The sequence below is a fragment of the Cnephaeus nilssonii genome (genome assembly GCF_951640355.1).
Source record: "Cnephaeus nilssonii genome assembly, chromosome: 2".
Classification (NCBI taxonomy): Eukaryota; Metazoa; Chordata; class Mammalia; order Chiroptera; family Vespertilionidae; genus Cnephaeus; species Cnephaeus nilssonii.
Window position 1 is genome coordinate 21,263,840 of NC_137073.1, and position 27,415 is coordinate 21,291,254.

Genomic DNA, 27,415 nt, shown 5'->3' on the forward strand with positions numbered 1-27,415 from the left:
TCAACTGAAAATACCCTTTTTGTTATCTAACATAATTACTGAAGGCATATCTCATCATATTCATGGTCCCATTCACTCTCCCAGAGGAGAGAATTATAGAAAGGTGAGGGTTCTTCAAAACACACAGCTATGTTTCTAACACACTGAAGTCTTCCTCAGATGGGCCTTGGGCACTCTTGCCTCTGGACTTTGACCTTCAATGTTTCTCCTAAATGGAATGGCCTTCCCACACACATTCTTAAGTCCAGATCATGCTTTTTCTCTGAGAACTTGTTCAAATGAGCAGTCCTCTGTATAGCTGCCCATGCCCCTTCTCCCTACATTTAACAAAGCTATTCTCTAAATATCAGTTTTATCAGAAAATCTTTTGTGGCACATTTCACATTATCTCATGGTTCTGAGCATTTCCTAGTGCCTTATTAGACTTTAGTTATCTTAAAAGCTGGTCCATGTCTTATTGCCGCCCTCTACAATGACTTGGACATAGTAGGTACTCAGGAAATTTTGTTGAATGGAATAAATGTGTGAATAAGTAAGGGTTATATATCCAAAATCCAACATACTCTGTTTATGGGAGAGAGGTTTAACTGAAAAAAATTTAAAAACTCAATACTTTTTGAGGACTCACTAGGTGACAGGATCTAAACTATATCCATAAACAACACTTTATTTGACATTGCTACTCTCTCATTCATCAGAGATTACTCAAGGCACAACAAGACTCCAATTTCCTTATTTGCTTGCCTCCCATATCATTTCTCTTAAGCATTGCCACTAAACAGTGTATTGCAAAGGAATAAAGAGACATAAAGACTAAAAAGCAAGAACTCTTGAAACTAGGATGACCTAGATAAAACCACTTTTGTCAGGGTTACAAGGAATACATCTGTGCCCTAAAGCAGTGGCTCTATATCACTAATGGACATGAGAATCACTACGGGAGCTTATGAAAAAGCAGAGACAGAAATGATTATTCTCTAGGTTTGAGGTAGGGCTAAGACTTTTACATCTTTCCCATGGCGATTCTGATCTAGGAAGCCCAACTGACCACACTTATGGAATGATCACACTACATGATGTTCCTCATTTAGGGGAGTTCATAAAAATATTTTCATTTCTTCTCATATTCTTTCTACAAACTTTTATTGAGTCTCAGCTATTAAGCACCAGAGATATAATGGTAAAGGACAAAATGAAAACCTGAAAGCAAACAAACAGTATTCTTTCAGTCACAGCCAGAGTTCATGGCCTCATCAACAGGCTGCCATTGTTTTTCTAAACTAAGTGAGCACATAGTAGAAGCCATAATATGTTTCTGTCCACTTGTAGAGTATGTAAACAATGCATTTCCTTTTCAGCAATCCACATAAATGATCTACCAATTGTCATTTATTGGTCTCAATTATGATTTTCCTCCATTTTTCTTTTACACAATTATTGGAATGTGTGCGTGGAAGCAAAGTACAATATTTGCATAAATACTTCAATCCTTTACCAGGATGAACATTTCTGCAGGTTATTGATATCACACACCAACACACACACACACACACACACACACACACACACACGAAATCTTTGCACATTCTCATATTCTCACGTGTTCTGGGCCATTCTGAGTTAAATGTGGTAGGAGAGTCATGGAGGGGTAGTTAAAATACAATGATGTAAAAGGGAGGGAGTTAGAGCATTCTAGAATTAGAAATCACTTCGCCCCATGCACACACCATTGTTGGTGAAAGTCTCACTAGATCTGATAACATGTTGCTATGTCACAGTCAAAACTACCCATGCACTCCAGAGATGCACTCCAGAGACCAACCTTAGCTTTTTCTAAGGTACCCTTTATCATATCTGTTCTAGGAATTCCTTAACTGGCATTGCTTCATAATGCACAAGACATAAGGGACAGGTACAATCCCCTTCTTTAATGAGACAAATTGGAGGTTGGAACTGCTCTGTCCACCACGAAAGACGGGGCCTAGGACATGTGCTAAATACTTATACCCCAAGCTCCAATTAGCTGATTTGGGTGGAATCTGCTCTACCCAGTGAGAAAAAGGAGGTGGATTTCATTTTAAGGGTAGGAGGAACTCCCTTAATTTCTCCTTTTCCTACCTCTTTTCACATTTACTCCCATCACATACTAACTGAGGGATCTGAAGCTGGTCATTAGCCTCTACAAACCTGAATTTCCATTTTTGAGTCAGGGATAAGAATGCTGACTTTAGATGAGTTGTTGACATAACAGAACAAGATTATGGATGTAAAATTCTCAGCATACTTCTTGGTTCAGAGTAGCTCTTAATAAATTACCAGAAGTTGTCTAGAGGTCCTTCTTTGCACCAGAAATAAAGCCTTGAGGTAGAGCCAAAGAAACATGAAAGGAACAGACCTATTCCTGATGGGTCTCCAGTCTAAGCTGAAAAGAATATGCAAGCAAATAATTACAGTGCAAGCTGTTTCCACTCTTGGGAGGTCTGTAGAAATGAAGTAGAAAGAGCTGAACCCACTTTGGATTATGCAGATGTAGAATCAATGGGTAGAATGTCCTTGGCAAAGAGGGGGAAATGTTCAAAGGGACATGAACATCAGGACATGCTATGCATGAGCGGATGACAATTGAATACGAGGGCCTGGGGGATAGTGAGAAGATAATAATAAAGCTTTCTGTGCTGGGACACAGGAAAATAACCATATTCATGAGAGAAAGATGATGACTTTGACTTTAGACAAGATGGAGTTGGAGGTCAGTGGACGATACATGTGGGCATGTTCTGCAGCCCTGTCTGGAGATCCGGGGATCTGGGCTGGAGAAAGGGACCACAGTGTGGAAGGCAGCTGAAATCAAAGGCACCAGTGAGAATTCAGAGTGGTGAGAGTGAGGACGGAGTAGACACATCAGAGCAAAGAGAATGGGAGACTTTGTTCAGGAAGGCATACTTAAGGATCTACCTTATGTTCTGGGGCATCTTTGTCATCATTAATTATCACTTGTCTAAAAAACAAGAGGGTTGTTTTTCTTTAATATTTAAAGTTTTTGTCCTATTTATGCTTGAAGTCAAAAACTGCTTTTAAAAATCTTTACATGCATCTTTTTGTCTCTAACTATATATCCCTTTTAAAGCTAGTCTGTATGTATATACAAATATACAGTATATATACATTTGTTTTAATTTTAAACAAGTATAGCCCTAAAATGGCAAATAGGATTATTTCCAAAGCATTTTTTTTCAGGTAGTTAATAAATTGATCTGGCTTGAAAAAATCCAATCTATCGCTCAAGGACCAACACCAATGTCCCTACCCTTATGAAGATTTCCCCAACTGACCTAATCAAGTTCACCCCCCTATCCCCAGAGATGGCTCCATTGTGAGCTAGTTGAGGAGAGGGATGGTTTCCTACTCATCCTTGCAGCAGCCCTGGTGCCTGATGGAATGCTGGTCATAGAGTTGGCACGGAGGGGATATCGGTTGTCCTGGCCTGGGTTGACAATTGGCTTGTGTCCAGAGTATTGTTTTCAAGCATCTCTGGGTAGTGGTGGACCACCAAGCTCCGAGGCAGAGCAAAACCACTGAAGAAAAGGTGAGGCAACAGGCACAAAAGCCCTGGTTTGCAAGAGAAAGCCTGCTCAAAACAGAGCTGTGTCTGCTGAACACAGGCAAGCATTGTGCATAGCGGTGGATGAATTCACAGCAGCCACACACAAAGGCTCAGCAGGAAGCAAATTCCCTTCTAAGGGCTTGTCACCTTTTGCAAGACACACTCATTCCATGCTGCTACTTCCGGTGACGCCACTGGGTGACCTCAGAGATGAAAAGACCCTCTCAGTCCCAGAATAACAGATCTCCCCTTCTGCGGGCCTTCCCCTCGGCTGACCTGCCTTACCAGGGTGTGCTGCAAGGGGGCAGGTTGAAGGAAAACATGCCTGGTATTTACCTGCTCCACTGGCTTGCTCTGTCTTCCAGACGGAAGTACAAGGAGATATGTCTGAAACACTGGATCTCCTGAGTACCAAGAGAATAGACGAGCTACAGGAAGCATTTGTACATTCTAAGCTCAACTCAGCAGCAAATCCCCGAGCTGCCTCTTTGAGAAATTGCTGTATTTCAACAGAAATTTAAAAGAGGACACAGAAAATATTAAAAGGACATTTTCTATATCTGGCAATGGAGGATATCAACGGTAGCCTTCTTTTATGTGATGTTATCACTTACCCTGCAGTGGCCTCCCTCTAAACAGGCTCCCTGGCAAATAAGCTAGGTCCAAAGGCAAGAGGAAATTTTTATAGGCGTGAGTCAAGCCTGACCTGACCCAGGACTGGTTATAGCCAACCAGGGAGAATGATTTTACAGCTTTAAAAGGGATCCTCAGATTGTGTAACTACAAAAGGTTGAAAAACAACCCCAAACTCAACATCACAGGCAGAAGGACTCAAGTTCTGTACCTCCTATTAAGGGTAAGAAAAAAAAATAATAATAATAACCTGCGTTTTGGCTCTGCATATGTAAGATGAAAGAAAAATCAGAATCTGAAGGATGAGTGAAAAAAAGTGAGGATAACCCTAGCCGATTTGACTCAATGGATAGAGAGTCGGCCTTCGGACCAAAGATTCCAGGGTTCGATTCCTGTCAAGAGCATGTACCTGGGTGGCAGGTTCCTCCCTGGCCTGGGGCCCTGGTTAGGGCTCATGCAGGAGGCAACCAATTGATATGTTTCTCTCTGTCTTTCCCTCTCTCTTCCACTCTCCCTAAAAATAAATAGAAAAATATTCTCTGGTGAAGATAAAAAAACAAAACAAACAAACCAAGTGAGGATAAGGAAAGCATTATAAGCAATAATAATGATAATAATACTCCAAGTCCCAGATGCATAAAGGAACCCACTTAGTATGGTGGTAGGGTGGGCCACAGGGCACAGTAGAAGAAAGAGAGGAGATGACAACTAGGGACGTTAACTAGAACCCAATGCTTCCCTCACACATCACAAATGTACACAGAATTCCACGCCACCTCCCTCCACACACACTAGAATCTAACTTCCATGAGTACAGAAATTAATTTCTGTCTTTCTTGCTCACTGATAGATTTCAAATCTCAAGAATAGTGCCTGGTACATAGTAGGCACTGAATAAATATTTGTTCAATGACGAATAATCAAAGTTGTCACTCAGTACTTTGGTGTACCACCTGAAGGAAAAATAAGGGTAGGTATTCACTAAGCAATGGCTAATGTTGTTATAATTGGTATTCATTTCTGGGAGTTAAACATGAAATTCAGTAAACATTGGTAGTTAAACGTACTGAGTATCACAATTTGAAAGGTTTAAAAACATTGTTTTTAATTAAGGTACAATTACATACAATAAAATAAACATCTCTTGTGTGTTAGTTTGATGCATTTTGATAAATGTTCAAGATAAAGAACACTGTCATAAATCTAGAAAGTTTCCTATGCCCCTTCCTGTTAATGACCCCACTCCACAAAAGCAGCTATTTTTTAAAAATATATTCTTATTGATCAGAGAGGAAGGGAGAGGGAGAGCTAGAAACATCATTGATGAGAGAGAATCATTGATAGGCTGCCTTCTGTAATGCCCCACACTGGGGATCAAGCCTGTAGCCCAGGCATGTGCCCTGACCGGGAATTGAACCGTGACCTCGTGGTTCATAGGCTGATGTTCAACCACTGAACCACCCTGGCCAGGCAAAAGCAACCATTATTTTGCTATCTAATCCCATAGATGAGTTTTCCCTCTTCTTGACCTTCACAGAAGTGGAATCATACAGTATAATCTTCCGTGTCGGGCTTCTTTTGTTCAACATAATGTTTTTGAAATTCATCCACTCTGTTGTGGGAATTACTAGTTCATTCCTTATTAATAAGCAGCATTCCATTTTATGAATATACCATAATTCATTTATCCATTTCCTTGCTGATGGACATCTGAGTTCTTCTTGATGTGTTGCCATTATGAATAAAGTTGCAATAAATATTCTTATACAAATATTACTTTTGGGTATATGTTTACACTTCTTTGCAGCAAATACCTAGGAGTGAAAAGGCTGGATCATAAGGTTTGTCTACATTTTACTTTATAAGAAACTGCTAAACACTTCTCCACTGTCGCTGAAAGTTTACATTCCCCCCAGCAATCTATAAGATAGTCAGTAGCTCCCTATCCTTACCAACACTTGTCATTCTTTTTCATTTTAGCCATTCAGGGTGGGTAAAGTGCTATCTCACTGATGTCAAAGATGTTAAGCATGTTTTCATGCTTAAATCAATTTCCCACTTTTAATTGTCTTTTTTTTTCTTTTCATTATTGACTTAAGTTTTTTATATATTCTGGAGATGAGTCCTTTGTTTAATCTATATATTATAAAATATATATCCTATATAATAAAAAGACTAATATGCAAATTGTCCCCTCGACCAGGAGTTCGACCGGGAGTCTGACCACTCGCTATGATGTGCGCTAACTACTAGGGGGTGGCGTGGGACATGGAGGGCAACAGCGACGACACGGTGCTGGCAGTGGGCGGCAATGGAGGCACTGCCGGCCCCAATGGGCCCTGACGAGAGCGGGACTGCGGCGGGATGGTGGAGCAGGTGAGCGGGTGGTGCCAGGCCAAGGTGGGTGTGAGCAGGGCCCAATTGCCTCGTAGATGGCAACCAGCAGTGGCGGCAGGGGGCAGGGCCATTGCCTGGCTACCAGGAGCTGAGGCAGCCGGGCAGGGGCCCAAATACTCAGGTGGAGGGGGGCAGGTGGGGGCCCTGGGACCCAGGTGTTGCCCAGGGCCCAGAGGTTAGCTAAGACCTGCCCTTCCAAGCCAGATGCTCACGCTTCGCTCACCAGCCAGGCCTAGGGACCGCACATGTGCATGAATTTCATGCACTGGGCCTCTAGTATATATGTAAAATTTTTTTCCCAGTTTGCGGCTTACCTTTTTCATTTTTAACATGAAAGTTTTAAATTTTGATGGAGGCCAATTTATTACTTTTGCTGTATGTATATTGCCTTTTGCATTCTGCTTTCTCAGATTACAAAAATATCCTCACATATTTTATTCTACAAACTTTATACTTTTAGCTCTTACATTTCAGTTTGAAATTTATTTTAAGTTATTTTTTATGTAGTGTGAGGTCAATGCTTATTATTTTTTTCATTATGGATATTCTGTCTAGTACCATTTATTAAAAAGACTTTCCTATCCCCCCTTGTCATAATTATTCACCAAACAATTTGAATGTATATTTGTAGATCTATTTTTATTATTGCATCATTAGACAATATGTTAGTTATAGGGTTTTCATAGATAACCTTTATCAGATTGAGAGATCTACTTTCTTTATTATGAATGGGCATTGAATTTTGCCTAATGCTTTTGCTGCATCTATTGAGATGACCATATAGGTTTCTGCTTTACCAGTCTTGCATTCTTAAGGTAAATTTCACTTATCCACGATATAGTATCCTTTTTAATATATTGCTAAATTATGACTATTAGTATGTTGAAAACCTCCGTGTAGTTTGGTGTTGTACCTTTTTAAAATCTCTAGTAGAATTCACAGTGAAGCCATCTAGGCCAGGGTTTTTTGTTGTTGTTGTTTTCTTGTTGTTTAAATGGGATGGTCTTTAGTAATGAATTAAATTTCTTAGCAAATTTAGAGCTACTCAGATTGTCTATTTCTTTTTGTGTCAGTATTGGAAAATTGTGGGTTTTCAAGTAATTTGCTCATTTATCTACATTGACATATTTGTTGCATAAAATTTTCATAATTTTAATGTTGCTCGACCAGTGTTGCTCAGTGGTTGAGCACTGACCTATGAACCAGGATGTCAGGGTTCAATTTCCAGTAAGTGCACATGCCCAGGTTGCAGGCTCAATCCCAGTAGGGGGCATGCAGGAGGCAGCCAATCAATGATTCTCTCCCATCATTGATGTTTCTCTCTCTCCCTCTCCCTTTCTCTCTCTGAAATAAATAAAAATATATTTTTTAAAAAGAAAAAATAATTTTAATGTCTGTGGGATATGTAATGTTTGTGATGATATCCCCTCTTGCATTTTTTAGTATTGGTTTTTAGTACTTATATTTTCCCCTTTTTGTATGATCATTCTTGCTAGGAATTACAAATTTTCTTAATCTTTTCAAAGAACTCACTTTTGGCTTTGTTAAATTATGTCTACGTATTGTGCTCTACTTTGTCAATTTTTACTCTTAAGTTTATTATTTCCTTCTTCTACTTCATTAGTGTTTACTTTACTCTTGTTTTTCTAGCTTCTTAATGAAGAAGCTTAAATCATTGACTTTTCATTTTCCTTTTTTTATTATAAACATTTAAAGCTATGAATTTCCCTCTTAGCACATCAACTTTATTGTTCCAATTTTGATATGTTGTGTTTTCATTGTCATTCCATCAAAAATACTTTATAATGTCCTTTTGAATTCTTCTTTGATGCATGGGTTATTTAGAAGTGTGTTCCCTAATTTCCAAACATCTATTGATTTTCTAGATATCTTTTTGTTATTAATTTTTATTTTAATGCTGTGGTGGTCAACAAATGCATTTTGGATTATTTCAATCTTTTAAAATATATTTAAACTTGTCTTATGTAGAATTGGTCTAACTGGTGAATTTTCCAAGAGCACTAGCAGGAATGTGTGTTTTGTAGCTGCCCTATGTAGCAGGCAAAGTCTTCCAAAGCTTCATCATTCCCTTCTGGGAATCTGTCCTTATCCCCTGCCCAACGCCACCAAAGTCAATGCTATGGTTGTACAGTATTTTCTTCTGTCCTTGTTAACTATAGTACAGTACCCACACTACACTCGGTGTCTTTCTGCTCCCCTAGAGTCTCTTAGGTCTCCACCTGATAAGCAAATTGGAGATAAAGCTGCTGAAGTAGTTTGGGGTCATGCATTGCTTTTCAAAAAAGACGACATAACAACATAGGCTTCCTTTTCAGTCTCTTCTATTTCATTCTTCATGTGATCTTGTGGTGACTAATTTGAGAGTTCAATTATGGGGGAGGAGGGAGTGCAACTGGGACAGATATTGTCATTGTATGCATGGCATCAACTATAAATCCCTGTGAAATCCCCCTTCTCTGGCTCAGGACCTGGTTTATATGGTATGTGAGATGATTGTCTTCATGCACAGTTATTTTTTATAGCTAATATATATGTACTAGAAAATGTGCTTTACAAACAATATAACCTTCCTCTTCAACCTATGCTTGATAGACACGGCACACTTAAATTTTGGAAATTAGTTGATTTAAAATAAAAGACTAAGTAAATGAAAATACAAGGGTTTCAGCCATATGCTTAAATGTGTAACCATGAAACACAATTATGAGGTTTAGGCAAACTGGCGTGATCACTGCTATAGAGTCAACATCTGCTACTGCAATGATGTGAACAAAATCTCACCGCCTTGAAATGATCCTAAGTCCTTCAAGGATCCTTCCTCCTGAGGTTTGAGACCCGGCAGTGTACCCGGGGGGTGCAAACATTGCACCTTACACTATTTGGCTGCCTTGTTGCAAAGGCAGCTGCATGGGATGGGACGTGGAGCGGCTCAATGGGAAGTGATTTGGGAAAAGAAGTAATTCGAGCCCTTGATTTCCCAGGCTCTCATCCCTCCCCTGCATTCAGCACACAGGACACTCACCTTTTCCCACTCTCGGTCCTTGTTCAGCACAATCACCACCAGCCTGGGATGCACCTGGTAGCCCTCCTCAGTGAAGGACAGGTCTTTGCCGTCCCATGTCACATTGACCATAAATCTAGAAAGAGGAAGAGAGAAAGACAATGTTTTCAGGGAAGAAGAAGAGATGTGTCAAACCAATGAGTGGATGCCACCATCAGGGTAACACTGAAAAAGTGTACACTCACGACGCCATCCCCATCTCAAGCAGCCTCTATCTGTGGAAGGAGTAGTACGCATGCCGGCACTGCCCCCTGACCAGGCGCTCTTTTCCATGAGCCTACACTCATCCTCAGAATCCCCAATCCTGTACAGGCTTTAGTGACCGACTATAATTTCTGTCCTGCCAGATCCATATACCTTGTTCAAACGACCTTAAAAAGGGATCAGAAAGCATGTTCTATTGTGTTTTAACAAGCTTCCCTAAAGGAAACTCAGAAACCACATGATCCACAACTTCAAAGACATGACTTCCCCTCCATTCATTATTCATTCCACTAATATTGAACATTTGCTAAGTGCCAGAACTCACCTGGTTGGTTGGGGATAAATAAGGAAACAGACATGATCACTCTCCTCATGAAGCTTCTAGTATAAGGGAAAGTATAGGCATTAGTTGATGAATTACAGATCTATGTCAGTGTTACCATAGCAAGGTGGGTGTGCTAGGTGAAAGTGAAACAAGAGTCATCAGACAAGACTTCTGTAAGGAAGTGCAGCTGGCCCTGAAGGATGAGTCAGCATTAACTAGAAAAGATGTAAGCATGTTCCAGGCCAAGGGAACATCATGTGCAAAGGCCCTGTGGTAGTGCGTGTAATGAATGTAAGCCTGTGAGGATGAAGCTGAGAGAGACAGGAAAATGCAGGATGTGGGATGCCTGAGATGATGAATAGGAGCAAACAATGCAAAGCTTTACGGGCCATGTTAAGGAGTCCCATCTTGTTTTAAAATAATGGAAGACAATGAAATTTTTAATTAGGAAGGTGACATGATCAGACTTTCCTTGTATAACATGACTTGAAGGCTGTGTAGAGAATGGATTTGAAGGGGACCAGAGTGCATATAGGGGGCTTGGTTACTGTGTACTCAATAGCCAGGTTAGATTTGATGTTGGCTTTGGTCCTGTTGTGGCCCTGAAGAAAGAGAAGGAAGAGTAGGAGCAGCAACAAATAGGACCAACTGGAGGTATTTGGTGATGAATTAGATGTGAGGGTGAGGGAGATAGGTTATTAAGGACAACGCTTCACTATCTTTCTTATATAATATCTCTGCAGTCAGCTTTTGGCAGAGGTATTTTCATTGCAGGTGGCATCTGTCTGTCTTACAACACTCCTATCGCCACCACTCCTCAAAGCCACCTAGTCTGCAGTAAGGTTGACCCAGGTGAGGAGGCAAGGCAGGGCTCATCTCCCAGCCTTTGAGTTGGGAGTCCCCAAAGGTCCACATTTTCTTGCAGCTTGAGAAAAATGTGATGTTGGTAACGACTTCCACAAAAACACACCACTAAGCAGACACTCAATAAATAAAGTATGTTGGATTGAAGCATTCAAAGACTTCCCAGACAGACACAGCATCTCAAAGTCATAGTATTTTCTTGGTTTATATTCTTTTGACACTAAAAGTAGATAAAGTAGTAAAATATTAAAGAGGAATACTAGACTACAGAAAAATTCCAAAAAGACAGATTGACCTAACTGGTCTGCCTTAGGCCGTCATGCTGCAGATCTGGCTGTGTTGTGTGTGAGGAGAATGGCAAGATAAAGAAACTGGGCAAAGTCAAAGAACAAGGACTGTGTATCCATTCAATGTACTAGATGCGCCATTTGGGGGATAGGTGTGGGGTGTAGGAAGTCAGTAATACTTTCAACAATAAAGACAAATTTTAAATAAATAAAAAAGAAAAAATCATGTTTTTAAAGACAAGTTAATGGCCTGGAAAAATGCGCAGTATTTAATGTTAATCAAGCAGAAAAGAGGATAAAGCTAGGGCTTGTCTGTGCATGGAAATTTTACAGATACTTTTTATTTTCTTTTGTGTATCTTTGTAGTCTCCAAAGTTATGCAAATACTTTCCATTTTTAACAAAAATACTGTTTTTAGCATAAAGCACTGCTATTTTAGAAGCAGCAGCAGAGTAATCACTATTTTATTTGGTACATTTGAGGCATCTCAGATCACTTTCTAATAAGAACATCTATTGATTCAACAACTCTTTACTGAATGTCTATTATGTGTCAGGCCTTATGGTGAGTCCTATAGATACAGAAATAAAAAACACAGTGCCCGTCTGTCCTCTTACCCATGTTCTTATAGTTCAGTAACACATATACATATACAATGACAGCACTAGAATGTCACTTGTGTACTGATGGACAGTAAGTGTGATAAGTTGTGAGAACATAGAGAATGACCCCTAACTCAACTTAAGGGATTTAGGGAGGGCTCCTGGGGAATTGTGCGGAGTGAAGGGACTGAGGAGAGGCAGGAGAAAAGGATTCTGAGCAGGAGAATAATCTTAATTAAAGAAAACTCAACAAAGGGAGTGACACATGCTAGAGGAAGTAGAGACTAGCTTAGGAAGGCAGTGGGATTTGTCTGGAGAGAATCTCTGAAGCCAGATCATAAGGGACCTTGGATGACACCCTGAGGGTTTGGATTTTGTTAAGAAGGCTGTGGGGATTCATGAAAGGTTTTAAGAGGAGGTATGATGCTCTCAGATGTGTTGCCAATAGAAGCATAAGTAAAAATGCTTCTTTGCATTTGAAGACAACTTCAACATTTTTGTTTATGGTTAAAAAACATTCATTATCTCGATAATCAGAGCTGGGTTTTTGTTGTTGTCGTCGTTTCATCCTTTGCTGCTTCCTGGCTGTATTTGATGAACTGAATGGATGCAGTCCAGGCAGCACATTCAAGGAGTGTTCCCCTTCACACTCCCTTACTGAGACCCTGGAGAAGACAATTTGCATGGATTGGGAATTTGGTCAAGTTCCTCATTACCAGCCAGCTTTCAAAATACTAACTGGGGTCTACATGAAGCTGTCTATTTCCAAGTTAACTATTTTGGTTTTGTTCCCCATGGTTATTTTTGGCTCTATCACATTATCTGGCACACCACTGAGCAGAGCGAATGTTTGGTGGCAGAGTGTGTTCACAGATCATCACCAGAAGTGCCATCCATCCATCCATCCATGACCATCAATCCCTCAATACATTTATCCACCCATCTAATAGACATTTTGAATACCTACTATTTGTCACACCCCATACCAAGAACCATGCTAGGAAAATAGTACAAAAATAAGCAAATATACAGGGTGTCCCAAAAACATGTATACACATTTTAACAGCTGATAGCTTAATTGATGTTTCTTTCTTTTCAGCCGGACTAATCTTTGAACACAGGAAATTCATCCTAAAATGTTACCGGAAGTATTAAACTCAATTGAAGTACAAACGCTGCCTTTATAATTATTCAAAGCTGATAACTCACTTAATTTTCATTCCTTTTAAGCTTTAACTGATTTAAATAATGGATGAAACCAGACTAAGCTTTGAACAAAGGAAATTTATCCACTAGACTTTTTTAGGCGGATACATAAAACATAAAGTTTACAATACAAAACTGGAAACAGATAACAAATTAAGGGCACACAAATACCAAATGCAATGATTCTTGACAGTTGTGATTCCATTGCTTTGTGTTATCAGCAGTGCCTGGACCAGAATGACCATCGGTGTTGACAAAAGAAAGTATTCATTTCTGTCGATTCTTTTAAATTTTGAAAATGAACTGTATGTTAATAAACACTAACTTTATAACCATTCAAAGTGTGTAAACATTTTTAGGAACACCCTACATATCTGCAACAAATAACTGCAATAAAGAACAGTAAGTGTAGCCCTGGCCAGTGTGGATCAGTTGGATGGAGCATCATCTTATGCACCAAAAGGTGGTGAGCTCAATTCCTGGTCAGGCAGGGCACATACCTAGGTTTTGGGTTGGTTGGACCATGTGCAGAAAGCAACTGATTGATGGATTGATGTCTCTCTCTTACCTTTCTTTCTCTCTTTCTCTTTCTCTTTCTCTTTCTCTTTCTCTTTCTTTCTCTTTCTCTCTTTCTCTCTCTCTCTCTCTCTCTCTCTCTCTCACACACACACACACACACACACATTCTCTCTCTCCTTCTTCTGTCTAAAATCAATTTTAAGAAGAACAGTAAGTGTAAAATTAGAGATATGTACTAAGTAGATTGGTAAAGAACATAAGGAATAGAGTGGCCAATTCTATTGTGGAGGCCGGGCTGAAATCAGGAAACAGAGTGGCAGATGTTTGGGTTGTGTCGGGAAGAAGAGCAAGGGCTGGCCAGGTGAACGGCAAGGGGAAGGAAAGGAGATGCACTGCATGGAGAAACTGCAAAGTCAAAGGCACAGAACCATGAAACAGGACGGAACTCTGTTCATGGAATTTCAGCATAAATATTCAGACAAAGACCACCAGCATCCTTTCAAAGGCCACAGAACCATGAAACAGGACGGAACTCTGTTCATGGAATTTCAACATAAAGACTCAGGGGAAGACCACTCATGTCCTTTACCTGGGCTAGAGAAAAATCTGTTACCAAGCCACTTTGTAGCTGCTCCCAAACTCAGAGTTAGGCCAGCTAATTCACTGAATTCCTTTTTTATTTTAATTGAATCCAATGAGCTCCAAGCCAGGTGTTGCTTATCCAACACTTTGAGATAAATAGCGTTCAGGTTGGATCTACCTAATGCCCTCATTAGGTGAAACTGAAAAACTTTTCAATCATCAAGAGGTTTGGAAATATTCCATATGTTACCTGTTTGGAAAAGGCAGAGCAGAGAACAAATGTTTTCGGTTTGACTTAGACATGTGTCTTGGAGAGAGCCATTCACAGGACTATGTTGTATGAACTACAGGTCACAGTCACCACTTTAATCACGGAGCCAGCATGTGCTGTTGAGTACCCAGGTACCTAGTTGAAATTACTTAAACCCCTTCTTCTTTAACTCCCAATCTCTATTTCCTCCACTCATTCCCTTTTCTCCCATTTGTAGTGCAATTAGATGGAATTAGCAGGGTGATTGTTTAGATACAATCACTCTTCTTCAGATTTTATAGGAACAATTATATGGAAATTCTCATGCTTCAGATTTTTCTGTGTTCCTTTAAAATTAAATATTCTGGATCAATGAGTCCATATACTCAGTGTTAATATTGTCTTCTTCCTTCTCTTTCTTTTTTATTAAGGATCTTCAGTTCCTTGGGAGAAAAATATAACACTCTAACACAAATTTTTGCTGAAAGGTAATTTCATTATAAAGTTGGCAGGGAGCAAGTACCTATTACCTTCAATTCCCCCATCCAATTTCTAGGAAGGACAATCCATATTTCCTTGGGCTTTCTTCTCATTTAAACTTGTTCCAAAGCAAAATTCTTTACTAGGGAAATATCATTGCACACCCCATTGCTTAGTTCCCATTAACACCTGCTGGGCACTTGTATAAAACAGTAAAATTTTATCACTGGTTTGTTTACTTCTCAAAAATTGATGATAAACATTTAGTGACTAGATAAAATATGAGAAATTCTGGCTGCTGCTAGGCTTCAAATTACACTTTTAAAATTTCTATCAGGAGCAATAAATACATGAAAGCAAGCTGGGAAAATGTAGAAGGAGGGCCTCTGATGGTTTGCAGAGGGTCCACTTCTATGTCATCATCACCCATTGATGCTAAAGTGTCAAGTAGTTGTGTTTTATTGTTAGTGACATACCCAACACTAAACCAAAAAGTGTGTAAACCTATAGGGTGGGGCAAAAGTAGGTTTACAGTTGTTCATATGGAAAATAACAAAATAATTAATAACTAATAATCTATATATATAAAAGCCTAATATACAAAGTGTCCCCTTGGGAGTTCGACCGGGAGACCGGGATTTTGATCACTCGCTATGACGTGCACTGACCATGAGGGGGCGGCGCGGAATGAAGGGAGGCTCTGGCTGGCAGCCAGTGGTTGGGGAAGGGAGGTCCCAGCCGCTAGGGACCCTACCCGTTCATGAATTTCATGCAGTGGGCCTCTAGTACAAGAATTAACTCTGTGTCTTGTGTACCTACTTTTGCCCACCCTGAATATGACTTACATACAAATTTCCTTTGGTATCTAGTCTTAGGGGTATGAAGCTAAAGTCCAAGTGAAAGAAACATTGCTTGCTTGCAATTTATGCCCTCTGATGTTGTGTGTGGAGATCAGAAAGAACACTGAGAAACAGGTAGGCCATTTTCCCTGTATAATTATGACTACCAAAAATTGGGCCAGAATGTCATGTTCTCTCTAGACCTGCGCTGTCTAATTTGGTAGCCACCAGCTACTGAGCACTTGAAACATTGTTAGTCTGAATAGAGATGTGCCATAAGGGCACGATACACACTAGACTTGGAAGACTTTGTATTAAAAAATTGTGTAAAGGAGTTCATTAGTAATTTGATATTGATTTCAGGTCAAAATAGTTTAGACATATTGGGTACAATAAAATCTATTGCTAAAATTAACTCTTACCTGTTTAAAGTGCTGCCAGAACATTTAAGATGACTTGTGGCTCACAGTGTCTGTCTATTGGACAGCTGTGGTAGACTGGCTTTGGTGAGTGTGGTTCCTATTATCCAATAGACCTTATGCATCATGAGGCAGCGACTGTATCTGCCCTGTTTAGTGCTTAGAGTGTCTGGCACATAGCTGGTGCTGAATGAATATACTCAGAATGGGTGAAAGAACGAACTGCTATTTCTACATCGTGGATGACAAAACCGGCTCCACCACTGCCCAGATCCGTCATTTTGGACAGTGTATTTAAAATCCTCCTCGCTTCCATTTCCTTCTATGTAAAAATGGATTAGGTTAAACCATATGAACTAGCCATGACGTTTTCATGTGATTTAATATAACACATACCTAACTCCCAGGTTTGGAGTGGGATTAGCGATAGTGCACATAAAATGCTCAGCACAATGCCTAGTACACAGCTGTTGCCTAATAAATAGCAGCTAACATTTAGATAAATTTTCAGTGCATTTGTTACTGTTTTTTTTTATAACCTTGTCATGTTTTTGAACACTCCACCCCAAATGCAAGCTGATCTTTCTAAAACCACGCTTACCACTGCCATTCAGTACACTCCTGTTCAAGGGTCCCTCTGTTCTTTTGCCAAAAGCCAACTGCATACGGGCCACATCAGCTCCTTCAACTTTACTTAAAATGTCTGATTCCTCCAGATTTCTATTTTCGCTCTTTTGCCTTACAGTGGTAAGTCTCCTTTAACTTCCAAAATCTGATTATTTGGAATGTTCTCTAGACATATTTATTATTCGCCATTTCCCTTCAGACTTTAATTCTCTTACTGTTTCATAAATGCCACCATAACCCATTTAGTGTTTCTCAATTTTAGGTTAATTTTCCATCTGCTTTGCCATTTGCCACATTCCCCGGGGCCTTTTCCCAAATCGCACTATCCCTTAAATACCTCAGTGAAGTGCTTTGGGTGTCACCATTTTTCGTTTGTCATTTAATTTACATGTGTGTTTTGGTTTTGTTTTGTTTTGTTTTGTTTTTTCAAAAGAGTCACTGGTTTCTTAACCTCTTTTTAGTTCTCAAGACACTATCATTTTTTCCCATGGTTTTGCTCTTCCCAGTTTTCTCTTGTAGGTTTGAAATCCTCTCGCCTTTGCTGTTTCACTTAGCACCCTTGCATCTGCATTCCCTTATGGCATAAACCCTCCCCTCTCTTTAGAACAGAGACATTGAGCTATCACCCTTCAGTTCCCAACTCCTGCACTGCCCCTTCCCCGGACACACCCTTGCACATTTCTTTTCAGAAAGTTTCTGAATGAATGCACTTTCCTTTTTGCCCAGGGCTCAGTTTCTTATACTCCTTGGTGGTTTCCCATTTCTTCTGAACAATTATTGAAGGCATGACCACAGAGCTGAGACTTAAATGTCAGGATAGAAATGTAATAACTTGAACACACAGACCTGCATTTTCTAGCCCAGCGTCATCCAAAACAGACCCAGGAACTACATCATAAAGAAAAAGAAAGAACTGGGCTTTAAAAAAGAGGGGAGTATTTACTCTTTCAACTCCAACCTTCCTGTGGCCAAGTAAAACAAAATAATGTTAATTGTCCTGGCTGAGCAATACTGAATTTTTTAAAAATAATTAGAACAGGAGATGGTATGATCCATAAGGCAGGGATCCTTGTTTGATCGCTGTGATTCTAAAACACCTAAGAGAATGTGTGTCTTGCAAGAAGCTCTGAAAAGTATTTGTTGACTAAATGAATGAGCAGACAGAGGCCTCCAGGAAATTGCTCATCCAATGCTTATTTCCTGCCAGCAACTTCAGACAGGCAATTCTGCAAGATGTTGGCTTTGGTATCCGAGAGCCTGGGTTAGACTTCAGCTCTGTGGCTTTCAATCCCAGGTAAGTATAAGTTCTCAGAGCATCCGTTTCCTCTTTTGTAAAAGTGAGGTTATAATAGCCACTTCACTGTGTAATTATAGGGATAAATTAGATGTCATTTAATGAGATAAGGTATGTAATGTGGCCGGCAAAGTGTTTGTCACAAACAAATGATGGTAGCAGTTGCCATGGTTTTACATAATTATCTTTTCTCCTCCTAAAATTTGAGATTAAAGGCTTTCTTTCAGATGTTGGAGGATCTTGTGGCTGCTGATTCCAGTTCCCCAAGGGAGACAATGAGCCCCCTAGGCCCCTGCCCCAAGGAAAGAGGAGGAGCTAATCTGATAGCTCAGAGCCCTCAGTACCCCCAGACCAGGCTATGGCACAAGGCTGGTGACTCGGTGCCAGCCTGTCCTGCACCTCTCCTGGTTTCTCGTCTCTATTTGGTGAGCACACCTCAGACAAAGGTGACTTTTGGGGACACGTTCCACATGCTGTCTTTTGTAATACAACTTCTAAGTCCGAAACTTGTATTAAGTTAGGACAAAGCTTACTCTGTAAATATGACCCTTCCCCCTCCCAGACCCTCCCCCAGCAGACAGCACACCTGAACCATGCGGCCAAAGGTTTACACGGGGAGCAGGACATATAGAGTAGGGTCTAAGATGCATGTCCTAACTTTACCTCATCAGGAGTTATTGGAAGCCTGAGTGTCCATTACTAAAGTGGTTCTCAGAATCTCATTCTCCTCTTGTTCCTTATGTGTGTGGTTCTTTCAGGAACCGGGTTGGGGATCTGGACAATCTTGAAGTTCCGGATAGTATTTTGTAACACTGTCAAAATAGCTCCAAATATATCACCATTAACCTCTAACGCCTGCCTCATCTAATCATTTGGAACTGAGATCAATGGAGCCATCCTTGTAATGAGCATCTATTCCAAGAGAGCCAAAAGAATTAGGTAATGTGCAAAGCAGTTTCTGTGAGCTCACCTGCGTCTATGCTTCCAAATTATTTGGGATTGCAAACAGGCAGTTGTGCATAAATGTTGCCTCCCTACCCCCCAATAGTTTATAGAATGAGATGATATGGGTCAATTTAAGGTGTGATTTTATCCAAGAATTTCTGGACATCCCACCCTGGAATGTAGGCCCCATGAGAACAGGGCAATTGTCTATATTTTGTACTTGGCTATATCAACATTCCAGAACCTGGAACAGTGCCTGGTGAAGAGATGTTCAATGCATGTTCACTGAAGGGATAAAAAGTCTCCGTTCTTTGTCATGTTCTCTTGCCCTCTGCCAATGAGTCCTACTTTATCTCTCCATCCAGGGGGTGTCAGTCTGTGCTCCATGGATCACTGGGGATCTGATGAGGTAACTCTAAGACAGAGGAGATGTTGGGGTGAAGGCACTAGGCTTCTAGGATTTCCACCTCTGCTTGAATCTTTTATATGCTGGACTTCCTTTAAGTTATTATTTGGGGAAAAATCTACTGCTTATATCAGTTATTTAAACAAATAAGCCAGAAAACAATTAAGAAACTTGCCCCCCATGCTGATGCACAGGAGGGATTCTGGTCTTCAAAGAAGGAGACCTAGGATCTTGTCCCACCTCCCTGAATATGTGACTAATAACTTCTTAAAGAAAGGGACTAGAATGTATTTGGCACTTAATACGTGCTAAGTGTTGTACCAGATATTTTCCATCTGTTCATGAACTTTCACCCTAAGAACTAAGAGTGGACTTTCCCACTTTACAGAGAAAGAACAAAGGCCCAGAGGATTTGTAGGTTGGTGCCAAAGGCTACAGAGGGTGTCAGACACTTGTTTGTCCATCAATATCCTCGCTCTCTCCTCTTCTGCCTTAGGAATAGAAACCCCCATCTTTAGCTGGCACATAGCCTTTTATCATAAACTTTACATTTCCCAGCCTTCCTTGGAGCTAGGCATGACCATGTGTCTATGTTCTGTCCAATAGAAGAGAGAAGATATGATATGTGTAACTTATAGGAAGTACCTCATGGGGAGGGAACGGGCCCTTCTCTGCTCCTTCCTCCTTCCTGCTGGCTGCGAGGCACAGATGTGATCGCTGGAGCCCGAACAGCCATCTCGGTCACCTTTAGGTAAAGCCACCGACTGAGGGTGGCAGAGTCACAAGGCAGAAGCAGCCTGGGTCCCTGACACCATGGAGCACCACACAAGTGCTGGGCCACCTCTGAACTTCTATTGCAGAAAAGAGAACTCAATGCCTGCCTTGTTTAAGCCACTTTTATGTTTAGGGTTTTGTGTCACTTAAAAACAACATTAATCCTTGCTGGATTAAGAGGTCGATTGACTCTCTGAACCAAAATGGATTCCAAAGACTTTGAATTAAGCTGTGCCAGCTATTTAGCTTCTCTGAAAACTATGGGTATGGCACTACATATCCTTTGTTTCCTTCAAGCTCTGCAATATTTGATCCTATCTCCTGTTCTCCCTCCTAATATATAACCCTATATTTGGTCCTACCCCCGTCTACTAGTACATGCTGTTCCTCTCACCTAGAATGCCTTCCCTCCTCATTATGTTCAATCTAAACCCAATATTTTTTTTTTTTTTTGGCAAGTCTAATTTCAAGCTCCATTTCTGCCACATGGCGTTTCCTGATAATCTTACCTTTTAATCCATACCTCACGCTATAGCCCTTAGCAATACGTCATCCCCTACTGTTCTTCTAAGGATTTTCCATCCACACATTTGGTCTCACCAGAAGCAAAGATCAGATCTTGGCTTTAGTCGTTCATGCTGTCGGGCACAGCATGCTCAACATTTATTGACTCAATTCAAAACGCAGTTCATTAATCTTCACCTCAGGACTACGTTTTGCCCACTTAACACCAAACACAGGACTGAGTGGGGATGATAAGCTGGGCCACGTGTCTTTGTGTATATTATGTTCTGTAGATATAATTCCTTTCCATCCTCTTCATCAGGGGTGGGGAATGTAAGGCCCCAGAAGTCATTTGTCTGGCCCTGCCAAGGCATTAGGAGTGAGTTAATTAAATGTTTGACCAAATAAAGCAGGCTAAGTTTTAAGTTGATAATTTTGTATGGCCTGAAAATGATGTTGTAACTATCCAAATGGCCCTTGCAGAGAAAAGGTTCCCCACCCCTGTTCTACATCATGTTTATTGGCCACCCCTCATGATCATTTCAAAGCCTGCCCACCAAGTCTTACCCAATCCCTCCAAGTCAGATACGTTCTCTCCCAATTCTCAGCCTCTACACCATATGTGGTATGCTCCTCTCTTAGAATATACCTTCTTTGTTCATGTATAGTCCCATCCAGTTGGAGAGAATTTTTAAAAGCACCTTTTTTTTAAAGACCTTTGTGGTGGTTAATTTTATGTGATTGGACTAAGGGAAGCCTGGATAGCTTGTAAACTTATTGTTATTTCTGGGTGTGTCAATGAGAATATCTGGAAGAGATTAGTGTTTGAATTGGCAGAGTGAGTAAAGAAGGAAACTCACCCTGGTCAGGCGGCTCAGTTGGCAGGGGCATCATCCCATACACCAAAAGGTTCGGGTTCAATTCCTGGTCAGGGCATATACCTAAGTTGCGGGTTTGATTCCCTATCAGGGTGAGTATGGGAGGCAACTGATCGATGTTTCACTCTCACATTGATATTTCTCTTTCTCTCTCCCCCTTCCTCTCTCTCTAAAATCAATTTTTTTAAAAAAATCATTGAGTGAGGATTTTTTTTTTAAAGAAGATAACTCTAATCAATATGGGTGAGCACCATCTGATCCCTTGAGGATCCAAATAGAACAGAAGGCAGAGAAAAGATGAATTTGTTTTCTCTGCTTGAGCGTAGATGTCCATTTGCTCCTGGCCTTGACATCATGCTCCTGGTTCTCTGGCTTTTGGACTTGGACTGGGACTTACACCACTGGCTCTGGTTCTCAGGCCTTCAGGTTTGGACTAGAACTACATCTCCAGCTTGAAGATGTCAGATCGTGGGACTTCTCAGCCCCATAATCATGTGAGCCAATCCTTCATAATAAATCTTTTTGTGTATGTCTATGTCTATGTCTATGTCTATGTCTATGTCTATATCTTATATACTCCTTGAGGACAAGAGTTCCTAACCTAGTACTTTGAACTCTGGGAACAGAATAGAGAGAAGAGCAGATTTAGAGATAGACAAGTTGAAGTTGAGTTTTAAATCCATTATTATTGGCACTATACCCTTAAACAAATCACCCAAGTTCTCTGAGATTCGGCTCACTCATGTGTCAGTGGGCAAAAACCACTGTCTCAGTCAGTTCTGGCTGCTACCAATTACCATAGACTATGTGGTTTAAACAAAAAGTATTTCTCTCTCACAGTTCTGGAGGCTGGAAGTCCAAGATCAAGTCCTGGAAGATTTGTGTTCTGGTGAGAGTCCACTTCCTGGTTTACAGTCTCTTATTATTGTGAGCTCAGATGGTTAAAGAGATAGCTCTCATGTCTCTTCCTCTTCTTATAAGGGCACTAATCCCAACATAAGGGCCCCATCCTCCTGACCTCATCTAACCTTAATTACCATCCAAGGGCTCCATCTCCAAATAACATCACATGGATATTATAGTTTCAATGTATAAGTTTGGGGGTGGAGGTACACAAATATTCAGTGCATAGCAACCACATAGTTTCATGGTGGTAGTGCTAAGAGTTAGATGAGGGCCTATAACAATACATTTCTTGATTGAGATCCCTAAGTAGTATGAACAATTATCCTGGTTTTCCTGGAACTGGGGGGTTTCCTGGGGCATGGAACTCAATGCTAAAACCAGAACCATAAATTAAGAGTTTGGTCCACTAAGCAACATCACAAAAGCATATCTACAAAAAGGCTTCAAGTCCATTTCTTAACAAACACATCAATTTAAACAAATATTAATTGAGTAGTTGTGGTCCTTTCCCCAAAGTCATTTAGAGTTTAAGGGGAAACAGTTATTATCAGAAAATAATTACAAACATATAAATAATTACAATAAATGAAAATATATTTGCAACTAAAGCCCCTGATGCTATAGGATCATTAGCAGGGGGACCTAATCCATCAGAAAACTGGTTAGTTTTCCATTACTCCATTTCTACCTTAAGGATAAGCACCAAGTTGAGTTCTCAGGAGAAATAAAGAAACTCTCATGCTTTCCCAGACAGAGAAGGTAACATCCATAAGTGAAACGGGCCAGGTGCAAGATTACAGACAGTGGGAAAAACACCAGCTAGAGGCATTCAACATCATTTAAAAACACTACTTTAAATGAAATAAAACAAATCACTCAGCACTTCTTTGAAATCTGATCTCTATTCAAACTTAAGAATATCTGTGTTTCTTCCTCTAACAAAAACACAAGCTTTCTTCTATGATTGCATCCCTTGTAGGGTGGCTTATTGACATACAAAAAGCCCTCTTCTTTGGAAAAGCCCTCCCCACTAAATACACCTGGACCATCCCCATAAAAAACAGATCTGGTGGGGGAGGGGTGCGCCTGTTCCAAGCTGTATCCATCAGATTCTCTTTCCTGAAATTTTGAAACTTGATAGGTGAGACAGAGACCACAAGTTTTGGGATCTGGACCAAGTGATAGTAACTTTACCCTACCAATGAATGTTGCCTCGCCTTCTGACCTTTCCAAACCTTGGCTGCTCAACTTCTCCTTTGATTTTTAAAGACACTCTGATAGTCCCAATATATTTTCTATCGTTCCCTCTTCACTACCTCCTTTTGTTTAAATTAAGCTAATCAGAGGTCATTTATGTCACTTACTGCCAAAATAACTTAAGTAATATTCACTTTGTTCCTACCTGGACTACTATATCTTATCTAGTCTCCAGATTCCTTATATATCATCCCTCAGATTAATAAACCCACCTGCCAGGTAAAGGATATTAAACCTTTAGTGCTGATTATGTACAATTCTGTTCCAAAGCCTAAAATGACTCCCTATTGTCCAGAGATAAAAATCCATGCTCCTCCTTTGTCAAATATTAATTGAGCATAGTGGTTTGGGTTGATTTCTGGGTTCTTTATTCTATTCCATTGAACTATATGTCTGTTCTTGTGCCAGTCCCAGGCAGTTTTGAGAACAGTGGCTTTGAATACAGCTTGATATCTGGTATTGAGATCCCTCCTACATTGCTCTTCTTTCTCAGGATTGCTGCAGTTATTCGAGGTCTTTTTTTATTCCAGATGAATTTTTGGAGAGTTTGTTCTAGGTCTGTGAAATACGCCGTTGGTATTTTAATGGGGAGTGCATTGAATCTATACATTGTTTTGGGTAGTATAGACATTTTAATGATGTTGATTCTACCAATCCATGAAAACGGTATACTCTTCTATCTATTTATGTCTTCCTCTATCTCTTTTTTCAACGTCCTGTAGTTTTCTGAGTAGAGGTCTTTTACCTCCTTAGTTAAGTTTATTCCTAGGTATCTTAATTTTTTTGGTGCAATGGTAAATGAGATTTTTTTTATGTTAAGTGAAATAACTCAGTCAGAGAAAGATAAATATCACATGATCTTACTCATTTGCAGATTATAATGTACAACATAAACTGATGAACAAAAACAGATTCAGAGACAGAGAAGCATCGATCAGATGCTCAAACCTCAGAGGGAAGGTAGGGGAGGGTGGGAGTAAGGGGGAGAGATCAACCAAAAGACTTGTATGCATGCATATAAGCCTAGCCAATGGACACAGACACCAGGGGGGGTGAGGGCATGTACAGGAGTGGGGTGGGGGGGAATGGGGGATATGGACACATATGTAGTACCTTAATCAATAAAAAAATCAATTAAAAAATCCATGCTCCTTAGCCAATTTTAACTTTCATCCTTAGTTCCTATAACTGTTCTTTATGTATCCTGCTTTGGAGCAAACCCAAGCATTTCATGGTCTCTGCTAAAGCCTTATGATATTCCACTTCCTGGCTTTTGCTCCTACACTTTCTTTCCACTGGGAAAGCAGTAATCACTGTTATTTCTGGCTGCTTCCATTTACTGGTAATAGATCCTCCCTTTCCTGGCCAATAGGAGTGCCTCTGGCCACAGTGATTCCTTCAGGGGTGGGCACATGACTCAGGCTCATCCAATCAGATTCCTTCTCTGAGAATGTTCTCTTGCAGCTAAAGAAGAGAACTTTCTCTCTTGACCTATGGAGATACAGTGACAAAAGTCGATGAATTCAGACCTATTTTAGATGACACGTTTTCCTATCTCATGGTGTGAGGTGGGGACAATGAGCCATAATGGAGAGGAACATAGGAGGGAGAAAAAGAGAGAGCGGGTGGGGGGGGGAGAGAACTGAAGATATCATTTGAAGCTGGATCTAGACATGCCAAATAACAGGTACACCTCCAATCTTTCCAATTGAATGGACGAATAAATTCTTTTGTTTTTCCTTAAGTTGATGAGAAATGGTTTTCTATTGCTTAAAATCACCAATATCTTAATTAATGTAAAATACTTTTCTCCCCTAAATAGTTCAGACCTTCCAAAACTAAGCACAGAGTTCACCTCTTCCCAAAGGTCTCATGCCCTCCTCAGAAGCCCCATCACTTCCTTTGCATCTCCCATTCCACCTTGTTATTATTGTTATTATAGAGTCTCTCTCTCTCTCTCTCTCTCTCTCTCTCTCTCTCTCACACACACACACACACACACACACACACACACACACACCATTTCCTTTGCTAGAGGGTAAACTCTGGGGGAACAGGGACCGTGTCTGAGTTGTCGCCACATGGCCCGCACCCCGAGCACAGCATCCAGCATATGGCAGGTGTTCAGTGACCATTTGCTAAATGCGCAGGAGCAGGTTTTCATCTGGCCAGAGCTGGAGTCCTCGGCAGCGAGGACACTGCCCCGGTGTGCTGGCCGGCACCTCAGAACCATCAGGACAGAGTAAATATGTCCTGGCCAAAGCAGCAGTCTGGACGCGGCCCAGTCTCACAGTGAAACCTGGCATCCTATGTACACCCAGCAGTAACAATGTTTCACGTCCTGCCACAGGTTTCTGGGGTGGAAATGGGTCCCCAAAGACTCAGCTTTGCAGCCCCCATCCCTGCCCTGAAAGTCATATAGTTGCCCATAATTGCTAGGCCACTTTCTTGGTGGGGAAGGAAATGCTGTGTTTACCTCCTAACAAGCAAAGAAGAACAGAGAGATCAAAGAGGTTTGGGTTTTTTCTTTGTATAAATGATAGAAAGAATATAGGTTTTGATTTTCTTTAGCTCCTCTGCCTACTTGTTTTCCAAATAGCTTTAAAGAGTTCATTTTATCCCTGGCCAGTGTGGCTGAGTTGGTTGGAGTGCCATCCCGTGCCCGGATAGGTGGTCGTTTTGATCCCCAGTCAGGACACATGTGGGAGGCAATCGATGGATGTCTCTCTCTCACATTGATGTTTCTCTCTCTCCCTTCCTCTCCCTGAAATCAATTTAAAAAATAGTTATTTTTACAATGACAGGGAAATAATTGTAAGAAAAGTAAGAAGGAAAAGAGAAAACAAAAGAGTAGAAAGAAAAAAAAGAAGGAAGCAACGTTAAGGAGAAGAAAATGCCTGGGGAAGGCAGAGACAAATAGAATGGAGAGAGAAGTGTGGAAAAGGGAGGGCTGGAGTCTTCTCACACTTACATAACAAAACAAAATGGAGTTCGAAGCTGAGCGGGGCCCTTCAGGAAAGCTGGAGAGGGCGATGTGGGAGGCGATCCTTGCCAGTGGGATGGGAGCGAGAGTGACAAGATGGAGCGAGTCCAGCGCTGGTCAGCAGCAAGCAGGAAGGGGAGCAGCGAGAGCAGGGGCCATGCTGTGGTCTGGCTCCACGCCCTCCATGGCGACATTGGGAAAGTAGGTCAGTTGCAGAGCTGGCGGGGAGATGAATGGTCAGCCAGGAACCAGTGATGGCAAGTGAGGCTGCGAGTGAGAGGCTGACCTGACACGGGACCTGGGAAATGCGGCACTTCCCAGTGCAACAGGAAGAATGGAAGCCAGTTCCAGCCAGCCCTGCCCAATAGCCCTTTCCCCAAGGAGGAAATGTGATATGTCTGATACCTGACATGGCAGCCCATCTTTGCAAAGCCCAATAGGATAGCCGCCCATCACCTGTGGCTACTGAGCCCTTGAAATGTGGAGAGTGTGACTGAGGAACTGTATTTTCAATTTCATTTTATTTTAAATAATTTAAATTGAAATAG

The 27,415-nt window shown here is 40.8% G+C and overlaps 1 protein-coding gene across 1 annotated transcript in view; it reads right to left on the reverse strand.

Annotated features, from left to right (window-relative positions):
- The window catches only part of GRIN2A (glutamate ionotropic receptor NMDA type subunit 2A), a gene marked incomplete at both ends in the record, with an annotated part of 366,842 nt that overhangs the window by 103,538 nt on the left and 235,889 nt on the right, over window positions 1-27,415 (reverse strand). The window contains one exon of the mRNA XM_079798403.1: window positions 9,678-9,792. Coding sequence (XP_079654529.1) covers window positions 9,678-9,792 — 115 coding nt within the window. The remainder of the gene's footprint in view (window positions 1-9,677; window positions 9,793-27,415) is intronic.